Source organism: Gouania willdenowi, chromosome 15 (assembly GCF_900634775.1).
Source record: "Gouania willdenowi chromosome 15, fGouWil2.1, whole genome shotgun sequence".
NCBI classification, from domain to species: Eukaryota; Metazoa; Chordata; class Actinopteri; order Blenniiformes; family Gobiesocidae; genus Gouania; species Gouania willdenowi.
The window spans coordinates 9,485,046-9,502,917 of record NC_041058.1 but is presented as its reverse complement, the minus strand read 5'-3'; the positions used below and the strand labels follow the sequence as shown (position 1 = coordinate 9,502,917).

The following is a 17,872-nucleotide window of genomic DNA, read 5'->3' as shown; positions in this document are numbered from 1 at the left end:
TGTTTATTTATTTTTTCTGATATTAATCCCTCATAGTTAAGTAAAATTTTTATGTTTTTAAGGTGAAGAAAAGGTGAAAAAAAGATCACTGAAGAATGAATAACACAATTTCACATTAATCTGCAGTGCAAACACGCACGTTTTCTCCAGTTTAATTGCGTGACAAACGTCATACATGCACTGTGTACATACAGTATATTTGGGAGAGGCTGTCAGGAATGTCACAAACAGGTGTGATGCTGTAGAAAAAGACTTTCCTCTGTTAAACCCTTTTCTACAGAGTAAAAAAAAAAAAAAAACTTGAATCATTCACTAATTTAACATACACTGTGTGAAGGTCAAACCAGAAATCTATGTATCTGATTTCTCATTGTATTGTATGTTCTTTGTGTGGCTTCAGGGGAAGAAAAAATCATTTTCCACAGTAGATATGAAATGATTGATTAAAGGAAACTGTGTGTAAACATTAGCATAGTGGGAAATGTGTTTTCAACTTCAGGTTTTTGTTGTATTATGACTGTGTGTACACATTTCCAGCTTTACCGCACGTCAGGGTTAATGAGTTACCAATGACCATCCGATGATGACTGAAAAAAAAGAGTTCTATGCTGATTGATTCAATTACGGCGCACGAGCACACTACAGATCAAAGTCCGTGCTCACGCGGCGCGCAGAGAGAAAACAGGTGAAAGTCCGCTCCTCGCGCAGAGCCGCAGTTAGCAGCTCACGAGGCCGGTCACACACGGTGCTGAGACCCGCTCACACGGAACCGGAACAGAACATGACTTTATGAAGCAATGAAGGTGAGTGTGCTCGCTTTGTCTCACGTTTCTACGCTTTTATTAAGAGTCTACACTGAGGAAACCGTCCCTACGCTTTGACTCACCGTGTCAAGCAACATAATAAGGGCCAGGGTCATTTTTTTAAAATAGAGGTGGGACGATATACTAATCGTGGCAAAAAAAAAAAAAAAAAAAAATAAAAATAAAAAACGATATGAACGATACGATATTTTTGGAAAGGATAAAAGACAAAACGGGGAAAAAACGCAGTTTGAAAAGTTAACCCAGCTTTTATTTGACTTACACTGGGCATACTTACATATACGCTGGATATAAAATGTTCAACTCAATAGAAATATATATTGTATTGTATAAACAATAAACAATAAGTTATTGTTTATATATATATGTATATAGTTGAAAATGTATTTGTCAGTAACTAATATTAGTAATAAATAAGTGAAAAATAGTAGCAAATACAGCACAAAAACATAGACTGCCACTTGTACCAGCATCAACTATATATATATATATATATTGTAACATTTTATTATTGCAATATCATGTTTTGGATATATTGTCCCATTCCCACTCAGCTAACCAAAATGGGACACATTTGGCCTGTATGGACTTTTTTGGGTTTTAGAATTATCATTAAGCCCAAAGTTAAAATAAATAAATAAAATGAAATGAAAATAATTACTTGGGGTTTGAAAAAGCTGTTATCTGATGTATCTGCTGATAACTAATATATCCGCCAATATACTGTATAAAATCAGACATTGATGAACACAGGATATTATATTATATAATATGGGTATAATATACTATACCCAAAATATGATACAAGACAAAGAAGCAAAACACAACTAAATTAAAATAAGGAACTTTAATTAGTAACACTGTAAACTGCATTGCCAGAATACAATGTAAAAATAAATGTAAATGAGAATACAAATTAGGGCTGGGCAATTTTGCCTAAAAAAAAAAAAAATCTCAGATTTTTTTTTAAAGAAAAATTTGAGTTTCGATTCAATATTCAATTTTTTTTTCAATGCACTTAAAAATGACTGCAGACATCAGATATATTGTCAAAAGTGCAACTTTATTGCTGTGATTGTCCTCTAGAGATAAAATGAATAGAACAATCTCATAATAAAAAGTAAATGAGGCTGTCATTCAACAATTTCAAGCTTTAACCCAGGTTTAAACAAAAGTGAAACAGCAACTTCACAGTAGCTTAAATTTTCTGATTAAGAAATCAGATAACTACATATTTTATAACATTACAATTAGAAAATTATAAACCCTTAGCATCTCAGCATAGTGTGAATAAAAAATTAAACATGCCTGTGGCACACATATAGCCTACTCAAAGGGTAAACACATGTAAACAAAGAGGGGGCTGGCTCACATCGCGCTACGGTAACCCACAAGGACGGAATGTGATAAAGGCCGAAAAAACTGTAATGGGAAAAAAATAATTTTCAAAATCAAAATTATCTACAAATCCGATAAATCAAATAAATGCCCAGCCCTAATACAAATAAAAAGTTTGACACCTCTGCTGTAAATCTTTAAAAGGTTTTTTGCAAAAAGAAAACTCTCAGGCAAACAGGTTTAAAAAAAATTTTTTATGTTCAAACTAGGGATCAACCAATATGGGTTGTTTTAGGGCCGATGCCGGTACCGATTTTTTTCCCACCAGCCTTAGCCGATGACCGATACGGAGTGCCCATTTTCTTGAGCCGATTTTTGCAGCCGATACTACTTTTGCCCCCTCAATTTACATCATAAAGATTACACAATGATGACAATAAATGGTACAAGTCTCGTTTTTTTTTTTTAAAAAAAGGAACATTTATTGAAATGAACAAAGGTGACGTAGATCAACACTAAGTAAAAAATATTTAACAAATAATAAAAACAGGTGATGTAGAACAAGAACAAGTAAAAAATAAAGTGAGACATCTCATGAAATATTATGAAAGAGAACAGCTTTGAGAATAGCTTTGACAAAAGTTGGCCTGTTTGAAGATATATTTTATTAACAGGACTATTGAGTATAAATTTATATAATTATAGTATTAAACACAAAAATAAACCATGAATAATAGTCCATTCCAACACAACCCCAAAATATAAATTAACAGAGGAAAATAACGTGATGTCAGATGCGCATTAAGCAACAAACTGTTCCAGTTTTTGTTCTAAGTTGCATCAACATTAACAGGAATAAATATTCAAACAAGTAGTAAACTGCTTCTCAAAGTTTTAAAAACTCTCCTTCTCAGTGCAGCACTCGCAACACAGAGCAGCCTGTAGTAGCCTCTCTGTTAATAAAGTGGATCGGCGAACGCAGCAGCGTGCATCGACCGATGCCGATACACGTAAAACACGCAAAAATTGGCCGGCCGATGAATCGGTCGATCACTAGTTCAAACTCTAATAATGCTGACAGTGTAATCAGTGTTAAAGACAATCTGTATGAAACACTTGGAGTAATGCTGTGATATTCTGCATTCAACCTGATGTTTCCTTCTTTGCACACTCACGCCTAATAAAGAGCTTCACTTTATTCTTTTTAAATCTGGTGCATGTTGCAAAACAACACTGCAGCAAGCAATATATGATATGCAAAACAAAGCTTTGTTTTTAGGTAATAAATGCATGAAGACTGGAATGAACTGAGCTTTGCACATTGCATTCTGTAGTTGTTTTTGAGTTTCTCTTTTCTGTGTGCAGCTCAGGGATGATGGGGATGAGATGGTGTTGTTCAGCGGTGAAGAATGTTTCATCGAGCTATGCTCTGAAGCTGCTGATTCCCCCTCTCTGCCTGGTGCTGGTGGTGATATATGGACTAACGGATAAACTCAGAAACTTTGTGGCTGGCCTCTTCATCCCTCAGTATAACCACCATTATCCTGTGGCTTTTTGCTTTGGTCAGGTTGGTCATTTCTTTTTTTCCCCCCTGTGGTTGTAATGGTTTGCCATGTGAGTCGCTGTGTATTTTTTTTGTTTGTTTTGTAGCTATTTGCAAGTATGTGAAAAAAGCAAGCAAGGTCACTTTCCTGCTGTGCAGTTTATACACAGATGTCATTGTTTGCTGGCCAGAGGTATTTGTATTCATTGCATGCCAACATAAAGTCATGCAGCAGCTTTGTTCTATAGGAAAAGGAACATGGGAACAGAAATGTCACTTCTAGTTTTGGTAAATACTGTACATCTTTTCAACAGTTGTCTGCTAAATGGAATAGCTTGCACCAGTGTATGATCTGCTGTAGACATTTGTTTAAAAGGCAAAACAGAGATAAGTGGTTTGGACTGACAGAAAACCTTTAGTGTTGATCTTTAACCAAACATTGGCCCAATGGACTGAGGTGTGAATGTGACCTGTCCAAAGGTTCATTGCTACTCCAGTGAGTGTTTTTCCTAAATGTCACTCATGTGTTTGCAGAGCAGTGTAAATGCCAAAGCATTGACTGACTTTAACCAGTGTACCATTCCTTTGCATTGTTCCCATAAAATCAAAACTTTTAATGGAATGACTGTTCAGGAAGATTGAAATTTGAATACTGGTCTTATGTACGTCCTATTTTTGCAGGTTCTGGTCTCACTTTTGGTGTTAAATCTCCTCCACCTGGTGACTTTGGTGCCTCTCAAACGTTACTCATGGTGTTTGGGTGAGAAGCTGCTCATACCAGCCATCTGTAGCAGCATTCAGGCTGTTCTGTCCATGTGGGTGAAGACCAGCAACTCATACGCTGGCCTCTTCCTCCTCATCCTTCCTCTGTTGCCCCTGGTGACCGTAGCCTGTAGTTTTTGCCTGAAGCTGACATCGCCACCATCCGCCCACATTTCAGTCATGATCTCCATTTTGAGTGGGACATCTGTCGTCATCGCAGGTAAACACGTTGAGTTTTGAAATTTCTTGTAATTTAATACTAATTTAAGCCTTTAATGCCAAACATGTCATATTTGATACACAACTTTAGGAACTCTCTACATGATGAGTGTGATGTTTTTGTTTTTTTTCCTTGATAAACCCACTGTATATGATTATATACATGCAATACAAGGATAATCCACCATGGGGCAGTAATTAGTTCAACAGAAGCTTTTCCAGCAACTCCACAAGATTGTCATTTAGATGCACATGTGGTTTTAGATGAAGAACTTTTTCAATTTTGAAAAGATTAAGGTAAGAAAACCCGTAGTTTTCTTACTGAAACATCAATAGGAAAAGTTACTGGGTTGATGCAGTGTGATATTAGTTTATATTTCATAATCTCTGTTTTAGTAAAACCATGTTGAAAATGGTGTATCAGATTTGATACAGCAGGTATATGAGGTCATGTAATTCTAAATTAGTCAATTGTCATTATATTGCGTTTCATGCATTTTATATACCATCAAGCAACAAAAAGTCTTTTTTTTAATTTTTTGAAGTAACCATCATGGGAAACAGACAGAGATGTAAGCACTGTGCAGGCCACTTTTCCCATGTGTACTGTGAGAAATGCCGAGTTCTATCTGAAAAAGGACAGGAACTGTTACAAATATTGTAAAGTTGAAAAGTTTGTGACCCACAACATGAGGAAAAACAAGTCAAATGTTATGTTATAGACTCCCCGTACCGGTTCCATTGGTGGATATTTCATTGTTGCATGAAAATAACACAAAAAATAGTATTATCTATGTATGAAATTACCAGTTTGTTGACATGTTGGTTATTAATGAGGATGCAGGAGGTATTCTCACTATTGGTGTCCGTTTTTTCTTCCGTCTGCTCTAAGTCTTCCCACACCGTTTCTCCAATTCTGACAATTAAGCTATCAAAAAATGTAGAAAGTTCCCGAGATTTAAGGTTTTACTTTTAAAATTTGTAACTTTTAAATTGTTTGACCTATTACATTTTTTCTTTCCCATCCATTTCTATTTGAAATTTCAGCTTTTTCAACTTTTAACCCCTTCCTCCTTGATTTTGACCATTCAACATTTAACATGTTCAGCTAATACCTCAAACACATTTCAGCATTTTCAACTTATTTCTTTTTTTACTTTTTCAGCCCATTTCAACTTTTTTTTTAAAAAAACTTTTTCAACCCATTTCAACTTTTTATAACCCGTTTTAACTTTTTTCAACCTTATTGCTAATGTTCAGCTATTGCTAGGTTAATGCCATTGCTAGGCTAGTGCTATTGCTAAGTTAATGCTAATGCTGGGCTAATGCTCGTGTCAGTGCCCAATCCTTTCGTGGGCCTGATTGTTTTGGATCCTTTCAACGCATGCACGAAACGCGTCTCCATCCGGTCAGCCTATTTTACGGCAGTTTATGTCCTATTTATGAGGTTGAAACCCTGCTGTTTAAAAAGAATTAGAAATCTATTTTTTGAGTGAACAAAAAAGTCGCATAGCTACATGTGTACTCTTAAAATATTTAAAAAATGTCGTATGGTCGGTTTACATTAAAATATCACGTCTCGGGAGCTCTGTCGTAAAGATTGCGAGTGAACAAAGTGACGTAGGATTGGGTACTGACTAATGCTTGATTAATGCTATTGTTAGGCTAATGCTAACATTATGCTAATATGCTATGTTAATGCTTTGATAATGTTAGCTAATGCTAGCTAATACTAATGCTAATGCAAAAATCTAATGCTAATGCTAAGCTAATGCAGTGCGACCCAGGCCAGCACCTATATCCTCACTTGCTTTTCCTTCAGGAAATGCAAATATTCTAGTTCATTATGTTTTTGTTGGTAAAAAAAAAAAAACCCAAACTGTATTTGAGAATTGAGATCGGATGTATCAAATATAGATGTTGTAATTGATATTTTATTTTTATTTATTTATTGGTTGTTCATAGGGACCAATAAAGGCTCCAGTTTCAAAACATTGGAATTTTCAGTCAGTTATTTAATGACTCAGGCTTTACAGGGTTAACTGTTGTGTTTATATTTCTGACAGCATCTAAAGATCTTTCTCATGTGGAGCTTCTGGAGTACATCTACACCCCACTGGCAATCATCCTCCACAGTTTATCTCTGACATGTTTGGCTAAAGTATTCCATGCCGTGAACCACGACGAGCCTGATTCCAAAGACTCCGTTTCTGTTTTTGACGTCTACTACGCTCAGCTGGTGAACCAGGGTTGGGTGCTGGGGTTCCTGTGGCTTTTGCACCCCGACAACCCCTGGAAGGTTCTGACCCACGGCAGCTGGAACAGCCTCCTCTTCATTGGATACCTGCTAGCGATCCTGCTCCTGGGGATGGTGCTGGACTTCCTGGTAGGTTTATCAGCTCTGTGCGTCTCACCTTTGGCTGCTGCATTGCTCCACTCAGCCAAGCAGCTGGTGCAGCCTTTTGTACTGCTTCTACAGAAGTGTATTTTAATATGAACTTATTTGCAACATGGATTTTAATTTATTTTTCTTGTGAGTGAAAACGCACTCATAGGTTTTTACAACTGAGAATGTAAAAAGAAACTGAAAACACAAACAACTCAAACTTCAAAGCTTTTTTGCCATTAACTTATATACTGTTATACCTCATAGATTAATGAAAAATACAGGATATTGGTCCAATATTAGCAAAAAATAAAAACAAGTTTGGATTATGTTATATTTATTGTTTTTTTTTTTATTTGTTGAGGTTATGTATTAAATTAAATTGTAGTATATTCTTGTGTTTAAGGGTAAACTTATTATGTAACTAAATGGGTCAGTTTTTCTCATAGCTACTGTGGCTATTGTTCTTTGTTTGGGTAAGAACACTTGATCAAGCCTTGTCTAACATTCCACACTACAAAATATATTAAAACATATATTTACTGTATGACCCCTCGTCATTATTATTCCTTGAGCCTCATTAAAACCTTGACAAAGCCATATTATGGCAAATACTTCAAATATAAATCAGGTTTTATTGATTACAGGATTAAATGTATTAATAAAGAAAACAAAATACACCCCGCAACAGAGATCAGTTTGTCCCAGTTATGTAAGTGATTTGGTGTAGTGTTTAGTTAATTCAATTACAGACTGTTTGGTTACACTTGGCCAGTTCAAGAAATATAAAGCATATGGTTTCCTATAAATGTTATTGCCAAAAAAAAAAACCAAAGTGTATATTACAGCAAATTGTAAGTTATTTTATACTGGTATGCATGATGATCAATTTTGCCAGTTTTATTTGTGTTTAAGTTAACTCTGACTGGACAGTATTGTGATATTCATTGAGAGATTTTCTCATTTATATTATTGTTGCATGTCTTAACATTCACAGTAATTATTAGATTAAGTTGCTACTTAAATCTCATTCTACTTGAAGCCATGTTTGAATACTTTATTTAAATCTATTTTAAAATCTTTACATTTTCTCTGGTCAGCCGCAAACTTTATCAGATAAAGACACACAATGGTTGTTTGATTAAGACAAAACTGATAATCTGTGTTCTCATTAATCATTTAATTATTAACCAAAGCGGTTAAAATAATGCCTGATTTAATCTGACTGCACATGGAAGAACATCCTGTTTAGTCTAGTTATTTCATGTTGTGATCTACCAAAATGCATTACCGATGTATGTTGTTGTAAATATGTGATGTAAACAAACATGGTGCACTAGTAAAAAAAAATCAAATAAACAAATGTAATAAGACTGAATTGTTGTGGAAAAGCATTTATTCTAACATCATCATGTCTGCTGATCTGAAAAAAATACAATCTCATTGTTACAAGAACAGCAGCCATATACGAATATCAGATAAATCTGACTTTTCAAACACTTTATTTAAACAGATATTTATTGACTTAATGTTTTTCTGAGCTATTTTTAACATTTGATCAAAATCAACCACTGGGCACAGTTACCTCTGCCTACATTTAAGAGTTTTGGGTCAACAAATGTGTGTTTTTCCTTATTACAAAACCGCTAACAAACTATTTTTCATACTGTACATGGATGTCTTATAAGAAATATTTAATTTCAATAATGAAGTCTAATACAGCATCTATCCAGGTTTGCAAAGGTTTCATGGGATGTTACAAAAAGCATCTAATATTACATTTAAGGCACATATTGCTGGGGTTAGGTGGTGTCAGAGTTGGGGGGCAGGTGGATACCCAGGCTCTGAAGCAGGTTTGAAGCTGGTCCAGCGAGTCCTGCCTCACAGCTGAGGGACTCCAGCAGGTTTGCGACCAAATTGACATCGAGGTCTAAAGGCTGGATGGAGTCTAGGTCGTCTATTTCTTCATCTGTTGGGAAGCTGTCTGCAGCAGCAGGAGGAGGATTAGAGGAGGAGGGGCCACTGTGTGGATCTGCCTTGTTCTGTAGGGAGGAAAGATGGAAAAAACCTGCTTAGAAGGAACAATCATGGTAACTAAAGGTTTAGATATTGGGATGTGGTGAATATAAGGTGTTAACACCCCAATAAAACATACACAGTTTAGGCAAACTATTGTAAAGGGGAAAAAATGTTTAAAATAATATTATTTATGTGAAAAACTGACCACATGATGGTGCTATTACACCATGTAGCACATTGATGCATGTGGGCTTCAATTTCTCCTCTTGGCTACAGAAAGTTACTTCTACAATCAGTTGACCTGTCACATCGTGAGCAATTTAACTCAACTTTATTTATTTATATAGCACCTTTCATATATCCATACCTTCCATTATATCGGTATTTTAGATGTTTAGTTGATTTTTATATTGTGTGTGAGTATACAGTGTTTGTGTAGTGTGAGTGAATATACGTGTTTGTCATTTTAAAGTTGGATGCCAATGCTTAAGAATATACTGTATGAGAGTGAGCTGGGATGTTGGTGATGTGTTGAATTAAATGTAGTGTGTGAATAATGTATATTCACAGGCACATTTTATTTTTAAAAGCATTTTCTTGTTTTTAATGTGACCTTGAATGAATACTCAAGTACAATAAATAAAAAACATTAAAAAATTATAATACCCATTAAAAACATAATTAAAAATATTTGAAGATTATCACATGTTAAAAGGTAAATTAAAAATATGTCTTCAGTTTTTTTTTTTTTTTTTTTTTATTAATCAGTGGAAATGGATAATCTAATGATAATAATCCAAGCAGCAATTTTTGAGATGAGATTAGGGCTGAACGATTAATTGCATTTGCGATATTCTAATCGCAAAAGCTGTCATTTTATTTCTTCATTTTTTTTTTTTCCTTGTCCTGTCTTGTACTGTCCTGTTAATTTCAGAGTGTTTAAGAAGTACAGTCCACATCTTTACATGTTTCATGAAACGTGAAGTTATTTAGATATGTTGAAGAGGTAAAGCCAAAGATTTGTTTGCTTTATTGTTGTAATCTTTATATTTAATATTTATTTGAAGTTTAAATAAATCTAAAATTGTTTATTATGAAACAGATTGATTTATTGCTTGTGTTCATTGAAAAATACATCACAAGAGGCCCTTTAAAAAAAAAAAATTGCATATTAAATCGCAATGTTAATATTGAGGAAAAAAAAAAATAATCACAATTTGATTATTTTCCAAAATCGTTCAGTGCTAGATGAGATCAGACTTTCTTTTCTATCCCAGTATGTAAAATTCAGTCATTACAGAAGCTTAACCACAAGTATGTAAATTAAAAAAGCTAATTAAAAAAACCTAAATATTATGACCAACCCACCGTTCTTATTTAGATACTTAAACATTCAGTGGATGAAAGATTTTTTTTTGTTTACCAACACATACAGAAGTTTAGTTGAGGAGCTGAAATAAAGGAGAGTGAAGGATTTACCGTTTGACCGAAGCTTTGTCCAATATTAGTGCTCAGTAGCTCCTGATCCATTTGCTCCATGATTTCTTTGATACTTCCCAGACTGTCGGTCCCATTACTCTCAACCTGACCATGTGCGCCCTCTTCATCCTCTTCTACCTCATCATCTTCCTCATCTTCATCCTCATCAAAGTCATCAGAATCCAGCTCATCTACTGTGTTTCCTAAAAATATAAAACACTGGATTCAGCAGCTTTCTCACAGATGTTTCTGGTGCTTTATTTCTGAGCTACTACACACCCAGCAGTCTGTCCATAGCTTTAGACACCAAGTCTGGGTCAATGTTCAGGGGCTGATTTGAACTTCTCCTGCAACACACAGAAAAAATTAAATAAAGTTCTTGACACTAAACAAAATGTAAAAGAACTTGTCTTGGGTTATTAATAGATAAGATGTTGAACTTGTAGAGTCTCACCACGGGATTTCAGCCCCCTCGTGTGACGACATGGCGTTGAGAAAGTTCTTCATTCCCTGAGTTACCGCCACCAGGCTGTAACCTGCCTCCTCTTCCTCCGCTTTGTCCTCGCTCACCTTTCCCGTGTCCTCTGCTCCACCAGCGTGCGGCACCATCGGTTCGGTGGATGCGGGCTTCTGACTACCAATATCAGCTCTCCCTCCGCTTCTCTCCGTTAATAGTTGCTCCAAATCCTGAGCTGTGATATCGAGCCAAGAGTCGCCTGGTGGTCCACACCCAAAAAAAAGCAAGAGGTAAGGGAGAGAACGTTGTAGGGTGGGGGGGGAGGCATTAAAAACACCATAAAACTGAAAGAAAGTGTTATGGTGTTATCTGATTCATTGCTAGTACTTTAAGAGCATTGGGCTCCACATTGTCGGCTAATGTGAAAACAATCTGTAAAACTTTGTGACAAACAGTCGAGGGATGCAGTTTTTTTCAGATCTTGCAAAGAATGAACTCCAGTAAATCCTTAATTTTAGGTTGTATTTGAAATTGTATACTAACGTACTACTCATAATAAGTTTGACAAGAAAATGAGTATGTAGTGCGTTTATGTTACACAGTATGAAAATATTAAGTAAGCGAGAAATGCCCGGATTTATACTATATTGGGACATTTCTACACTAGTCATACTCAAGCGCCCCATGATGCATTGCGAGTGGAATGTAAAATCGTCTCGAGACTGGCTTCAAGCTAAAAATCATACATCCCCTTTTCAAAATAAAAGCATCTCTTCTTGTCTTACATTAGTTTACCGATTTTGTAAATAGGGCTCTTATTTTGAAGTTACCTGGGAGTTTTGTCAGTAGCACAATGGCGGTCTCCAAAAATCTCCAAAATGTTGGAATGAAATGTGTTTTCCGTGAGTTTCATGGATCAAATGACCACATGTTGATATTCTACTTGTTCACTTTCTCACTTATAATGTTTTCAGAACTTTCAAAGGTGGAGAATCAACAGAGATATTTAGCCTCAGTGTGATTCAGGTTTTTGTTATCGTAGGTTCCAAATGCATCTCGGGAAATTTGGAAGTATACTTTTTTTTATTTATTATTGAACAAGTACAAATACAAACAAAAAGGCACCTCCTCACATTACTACAGATTATAGACAAAGCTGAAAGACAAAACAAAAAAGAATATATGAAACTTGGAAGTATACTTCAGTGGGAACGGTCACCACACTAATCGTATATAGTAGACTGTATATACAGTGTGTGTAGTACGTTAGTATGTGATTTCACACACAGCTCCAGTTTGCTTTCCAAACCTCATCCCTTCATCATGTTTCCAGAACAGGAAAAGAAGTGTCTTAGTTATTAAACAGGTGTAAAACAGAAGCACTTTAAAACTACCTGAGGATTTGTAAGAGGTTTTTCATCATTGCTCTCACTTACTGTCCTCCTGAGGTAGCTGTGACTCCAGTTTCTCCAACTCCTCCATGTCCAGAGGGCTTTCAGTCTGCAGCAGCTGGAGAACCTCCTCACCAGGGGACAGATCGCTGAAAGAGGGTCAGAGGGGCTAATGTTGACTTTTTTGAATTATTGCAGAAAAATCATTCACACCAAGCAGAAGTCCTCCTCACCTTGACTTTGAAGCAACGGATGTTTTAAAGAAGTTTTCTGCAGATTTTTTCAGTTTTCTGTGGCGGGCAGAACCTTCTAACTCTCCCTGCATCACACAGCACAAGTATGACACTATATCCACAGCACAGTGGAGAAATAACCAAATATTAACATGGGCAACTAACTTGAAAGTAGCCATTTCTAATCAGACTCTCCATGAATCTTTTCCACTGTGGGTTACAGCTGATGGCAGCATCAGGGTCTGATGAAGGCAACCTGCACCTGGAGCACAGGATCTCAAACCCATGGGCCTGCAAGACGAGCACAACGCGATAAACGGTTAGCAGACGTTTAAAAAGACATGGCTGGTAGTTCTGTTGCTTACACCTAAAAGCAGTGAAAACAACCGAGCTCACCAGTTTCATGCCCAGCTCGTGAGCCTTGTACTGGGGATGAGAGCGAGGAGGCAAAGTGAAACCACTCCTTCGTTCTGGGGTGAACTGTTGCTGCTGCAGCTGTGCGTACAGGCAGCGTGTGAACGTCACCTGAACAACAAGAAATAGAATTGCATTTGTAAAGGTGGCAGTTTAGCATTGAAAAAATTAGACAAATATTTACCGGTATACCAAAATTTTGTTAAACCACTTAAGGCAGGGGTGTCAAACTCATATTAATTCAAGGGCCAAATACGAAGCAGTTTGATCTCAATAGGGCCACATATTTTATGCTGAAAAACGAGTAATTTTGTACAAAACAGACAATATCCAAGCAATAAGTCAAAGACATCGGTCCCAACAGGATCTTCACTTTAAATTTCCTAGATTTGTGACCAATTTCTATTGAATTAAGCAACATTTTATGTAATAATTTGAAGAAAATATAAAGATTTTGTAAAAATTTTGAGGTTTTTTTCAACAGTTTAACATTAAAAATGACATAATATGATATAACCACCCAGAAAACTGTGAGCCCCTGCAAATATTGGTGTGTTTCATTTACACCATGATTCATGTTTTCTCTGTTATTTTTACTTTCTCATGCGGCCCGAATTAGAGGCTCCAAGGAGCCAGATTTGGCCCCCTGGCCTCAAGTTTGACACGTGATTTAAGGTAAGGCAGAACTCCTGTTTACCATTGTCAGGACTCGTTTATCAGGTGGAAAGGTTTTGAACACTCTACACGCCTGTAGGTCTATTGGGTCCCTCAGGTAGAATGCTGAGACTGCCTGAGCCACCAGTTTCGGTCGTCGTGACAACACAGCAGCGACACCTGCAGGTACGAAGCAGTGAGCACGGTGGAGGCCGGCTTTAATCTTCTCTGGGTACCTGAGAAGAACATGCAAGTCCTTAAAAATTCATTTTGACTGAAATACAAGCAAAAACACAGCCTGTGATGTTATATTATAATATATATGTGTATGTGAAAGAATGCTCACCCATGCAGTCTCTTCCTCACAGCTGCATTCATTTTGCCACTTGCCTCACAGGCCTCTGCGTGGGTTAGCAACAAAGCTAACGCTTGTGCAACACTTGGAACGATATCCTTTGAGAAGCCCACTGAGCTGGCTTTGGAGGGACTTGGAATGATGTGCAACTTTCCATGATAGATGAAGACCTGCAGAGAAAGACAAGTAAATCATAGAAAGCCATCAAGAAAAAACAACAAATGAAACAAAACCATCACTTTAAAATACTTTACCCAACTGCAACGTTGTAAAAGCAATGGAAAACCATTTGTTCCAAAGTACTAGTTTAAATATCAACAGAACGGGAGTTTATACGTTAAACCAGGGGTTCTCAACTGGTCTCACCCTAGGTTCCACATTTTGCCACAGTCATTAAATTGCGACCTTTTTTTTTTATTTATTTTTTTTTTAAGAATTCAACCAATCTAATTCAGTTTTTCAAAAATAGCTGTTGAAAACACACATATATAATCTTTTTTAAAACATAAATCTACAGTATGTACCATATTTCCCTGTGCAACATCCCTTTCACAGCATGCCTGTCAAAAGAAAAGTTTCTTTCAAAATAAAAATAAAAAGTCCAACATGAGGCATTAAGTATTTATTTATTTTTGACCAGCGGTCCACGACCCACTTGTTGAGAATTGCTGCGCTAAACTATTTCTGAAGTCAGACTGCACAAATCGTTTAATACAAAACGGCGAGAGTTATTTTACTGTTTTGTTCCTCCGATCTGATTCTTTCTGCAAACATTGAGTGAAGTACTAAAATATACAAGTACAGTACTACAGTATACACATTTTTCCTAAAGCTAACATGAATTGACCCATTTCAATGTGGACAAGCATGAGACGTGACTTGTGCAGAAACCATGTGGTTTACATAATTATGTGACGCTTGAAAAATTTAAAAATGGCAATGAATGAACCGCCGGCACAAAAAGAGTTCCCAGTATGTAGAACGCTTGTCACCTGAGGACGCGGTTGCTTATTTAAGGAAACTCAGTTTAATTACAGGTGAATGATTGCTGGACCCATGCAGCATTCCTGAAAACAAGCGGTCATCCAATGTGTGCTCCTGGCCCAATAATTCAGATTTATACATATCTGATAGAAAAACCCAGTGTATACATGAAAGAAAACCTAATACAAGTCTCTAGATGCGTATAACTACCTAAATGAATGGGCAGGTAGGAGGGCTGCTGTACTACTGTTACCGAATGTTTTAGCGTATTTCCGCGTATTCTGATCGGTTTCATCGGATGAGTTTCCATCTCTACATTAAGTCTCCTTCTCACTGTCCCACAACTGCATATCAATCAATTCACAGCTTTTTATGGTCACTTTTTACTGGATCCAGACTGAGATATCGCTCCGTCCGCTCCCGTGCACCAGCGAATCGATGACGTTGACACGATTGCTTCTGAACAAACGTAACGTGGTTATTTGGCAACTTTATGCTGTTTATTTCTATGATTTTTCCTTAATCCGGAATGTTTCAGCGCTCAATCTGTGTGTGTGTGTGTCAGATACATCACCTGTCAACCTCTGTTTGATAGCACGCAACCAAAAGTCTGGTCTCTTCTTCTGAAAAGGGTGCCCACCAGCCGGTATGTTGTAAAATTTAAGTCCTGGATTGTTGGTACTGCAATCAACATGATGGCATTGTGTTGTTTTTATACGAAAACAAAAGTGTTTCGATCGCGTGCCGACGCTAGTACAATGCATTCCTCTGGTTGTTTTGCACTGAGCCTGCGAGCGCATGCACCTAATTTAGTATGCATACGTCACATGAAATGGGCCTATACCGGTAGTTTGAAAGAATTCAACAAGGCAACAAGTGATGGTGTATTAGGAGGATTCATAGATTTCCAAATAGATAGGTTTAGGTTATGATTTGTGATAAATGTATAGTAGATATATTATAATGTGATTTATACCACACATCCCCTGCCCTACCCTGTTTTCACTGGTGTCTGGGTTGAGCCATTTGGGGAGATAATCAGCTGCTTCAATCAGAAGGAATTCTCCATCGTTGTCCTCAGCACTGTGTACACAGACATTTAACCATCAGTGGGATAACTAAGGAAAACGAGTTATAATTATGTAGAAACCTAAACGTTTCCATTGCACGTGCTATCAGTCATACCAAGCTGCAAGCTCAGGAAAAGCCTCTGTGATCTGCTGAAGGAGGTAAACAATGAACCACTCATCCTCAATGCTGTCTCCAAACTGGGTGCTCCCTCCAATGTGGGCAGGAACATCACCTGGTAATGAGATAAGAAAGTGTCTATTCGTACGGTTGCCGTAAAGAAAACCCTCGGTACTATCGGTACGTTCACCGGAGTACACGTACATAGCATCTTAGGGTTAGCTTATAACCCTATATCGCAACCACTTTTAGGGGTTAGGTCTACGGTTAGGTCTAGTCTTAGTCACGTGACCTTAACTGGCCAATGAGGGGCGCTACGTACGGATAGAATGTCGGTATATTGATACGGCAACCTTACGAATAGCGTATCTAGTCATACGGTTGTCGTGCGGGCAACCCTCGGTACTATTGGTACGTTTCCCAAAGTACATGTACGTAGCGTTTTAGGGTTAGGTTGTAACCCTATATTGCAACAATTTTTAGGGTTACGTCTACGGTTAGGGTTAGTCTTAGTCATGTGACCTAAACTGGCCAATGAGGGGCGCTGCTTACGAATAGAATGTCAGTATATAGATACGGCAAACGTACGGATAGCCACTGCCATAAGACAATCACACTGATGACAGATCATAGAAACTAGTGCTATACTGTCTTACTGTACATAATGTCATAACCCACAACCTAAAGCATTATTCATCTGTATGATGTTGAGTTTCTTCTTACCTTTTTTAGGGTGATATTTGAGTCCGAATGGCTGATGCTGCCATATGTAGTCGATAAGAAGAGGTGCAACATTTGCCAAAATATCATCTACTAAGTGTGTGAGACGCTGTTCGATCTGTTGTGGAGATAAACCGTCTGTTTGGACCAAGAACAGTCTATACTGCACCACGTCCTCTTGAATCACTTTCCTCTGCAGGACGTCCATCGCTATAGCTATCCTAAGAAAAATAATCAAAACTAAAATATATGGGTCTAAACACAACAATATGCTTCGAGATCACCAGGTGTTATGTTACGTTAACAAATATATTACCTGTTTCTATGGTTGAAAGGGTGAAGCCATTAGTTAATCCAAAACATCACATCAGCATGCGTCGCTTCAACGCAGGTGTTCCGGTTCAACTAGTATCCCCTCTAACGAGTGACCGACACCCATTTACAGTGGCATATATATTGCTCATGAAAATTGAAGAACTAAAAATTAATTGTAGATATTTGCGTACGTATTATTAAAACACACTGACAAACAATTTAGCTATGCTCTTTGTGTCGTAGTTTTACATTTTTGCCGTAACGTAATCTAACATTCGTCACCAGTAAAAACGGACACCGGATGAAACAGAACCTCAGTTCATGTTATGGTCCCACAACAAACTTTGGTCGACTGCTCCAACAGGGTAGCATAGTAAGGTTCCTAGGTATATATCACATATTAAATTACATTGTTGTGTATGCATTGTTCTTTAATATTTACATTTATTGTCTTATTATATAATATAACATATGTCTTTACGACATGAATTCACTTGTCACATTATTGAAACGAAATAATTTATTTAAGGAGCTGGATATTTTTAAGTTATAAAGAACTCTGGGATTTGTAGTAAAAGACGGTAAATAACA

The 17,872-nt window shown here is 37.0% G+C and overlaps 2 protein-coding genes across 5 annotated transcripts; one reads left to right on the top strand and one right to left on the bottom strand.

Annotated features, from left to right (window-relative positions):
- The first annotated feature begins 675 nt into the window (after positions 1-675).
- On the top strand, positions 676-8,450 carry LOC114476484 (uncharacterized). Of its 2 annotated transcripts, XM_028468054.1 has the most exons (5): positions 676-803; positions 3,528-3,717; positions 3,792-3,803; positions 4,387-4,687; positions 6,753-8,450. In XM_028468054.1, the coding sequence occupies exons 2-5, from the start codon at positions 3,535-3,537 to the stop codon at positions 7,181-7,183; spliced, it is 927 nt and encodes a 308-aa protein (XP_028323855.1). In that variant the 5' UTR covers positions 676-803; positions 3,528-3,534; the 3' UTR covers positions 7,184-8,450. The 2 variants fall into 2 exon arrangements, with proteins under 2 accessions (XP_028323855.1, XP_028323854.1); XM_028468053.1 differs by lacking the exon at positions 3,792-3,803 and having other exon boundaries at positions 3,528-3,729.
- Positions 8,451-8,523: 73 nt separating this feature from the next.
- On the bottom strand, positions 8,524-17,612 carry ecd (ecdysoneless homolog (Drosophila)). 3 transcript variants are annotated; one of them, XM_028468040.1, is made up of 14 exons: positions 17,283-17,612; positions 16,970-17,187; positions 16,244-16,361; positions 16,054-16,141; positions 14,066-14,244; positions 13,763-13,955; positions 13,048-13,176; positions 12,817-12,942; positions 12,652-12,737; positions 12,464-12,567; positions 11,025-11,286; positions 10,850-10,917; positions 10,571-10,773; positions 8,875-9,114 (listed from the first exon to the last, which is right to left on the bottom strand). In XM_028468040.1, exons 2-14 carry the CDS (start codon positions 17,172-17,174, stop codon positions 8,875-8,877), a joined length of 2,001 nt encoding a protein of 666 aa, XP_028323841.1. In that variant the 5' UTR covers positions 17,175-17,187; positions 17,283-17,612. The 3 variants fall into 3 exon arrangements, with proteins under 3 accessions (XP_028323843.1, XP_028323841.1, XP_028323842.1); XM_028468041.1 differs by having other exon boundaries at positions 16,970-17,182; XM_028468042.1 differs by lacking the exon at positions 17,283-17,612 and having other exon boundaries at positions 8,524-9,114; positions 16,970-17,174.
- Between the last annotated feature and the right edge of the window lie 260 nt (positions 17,613-17,872).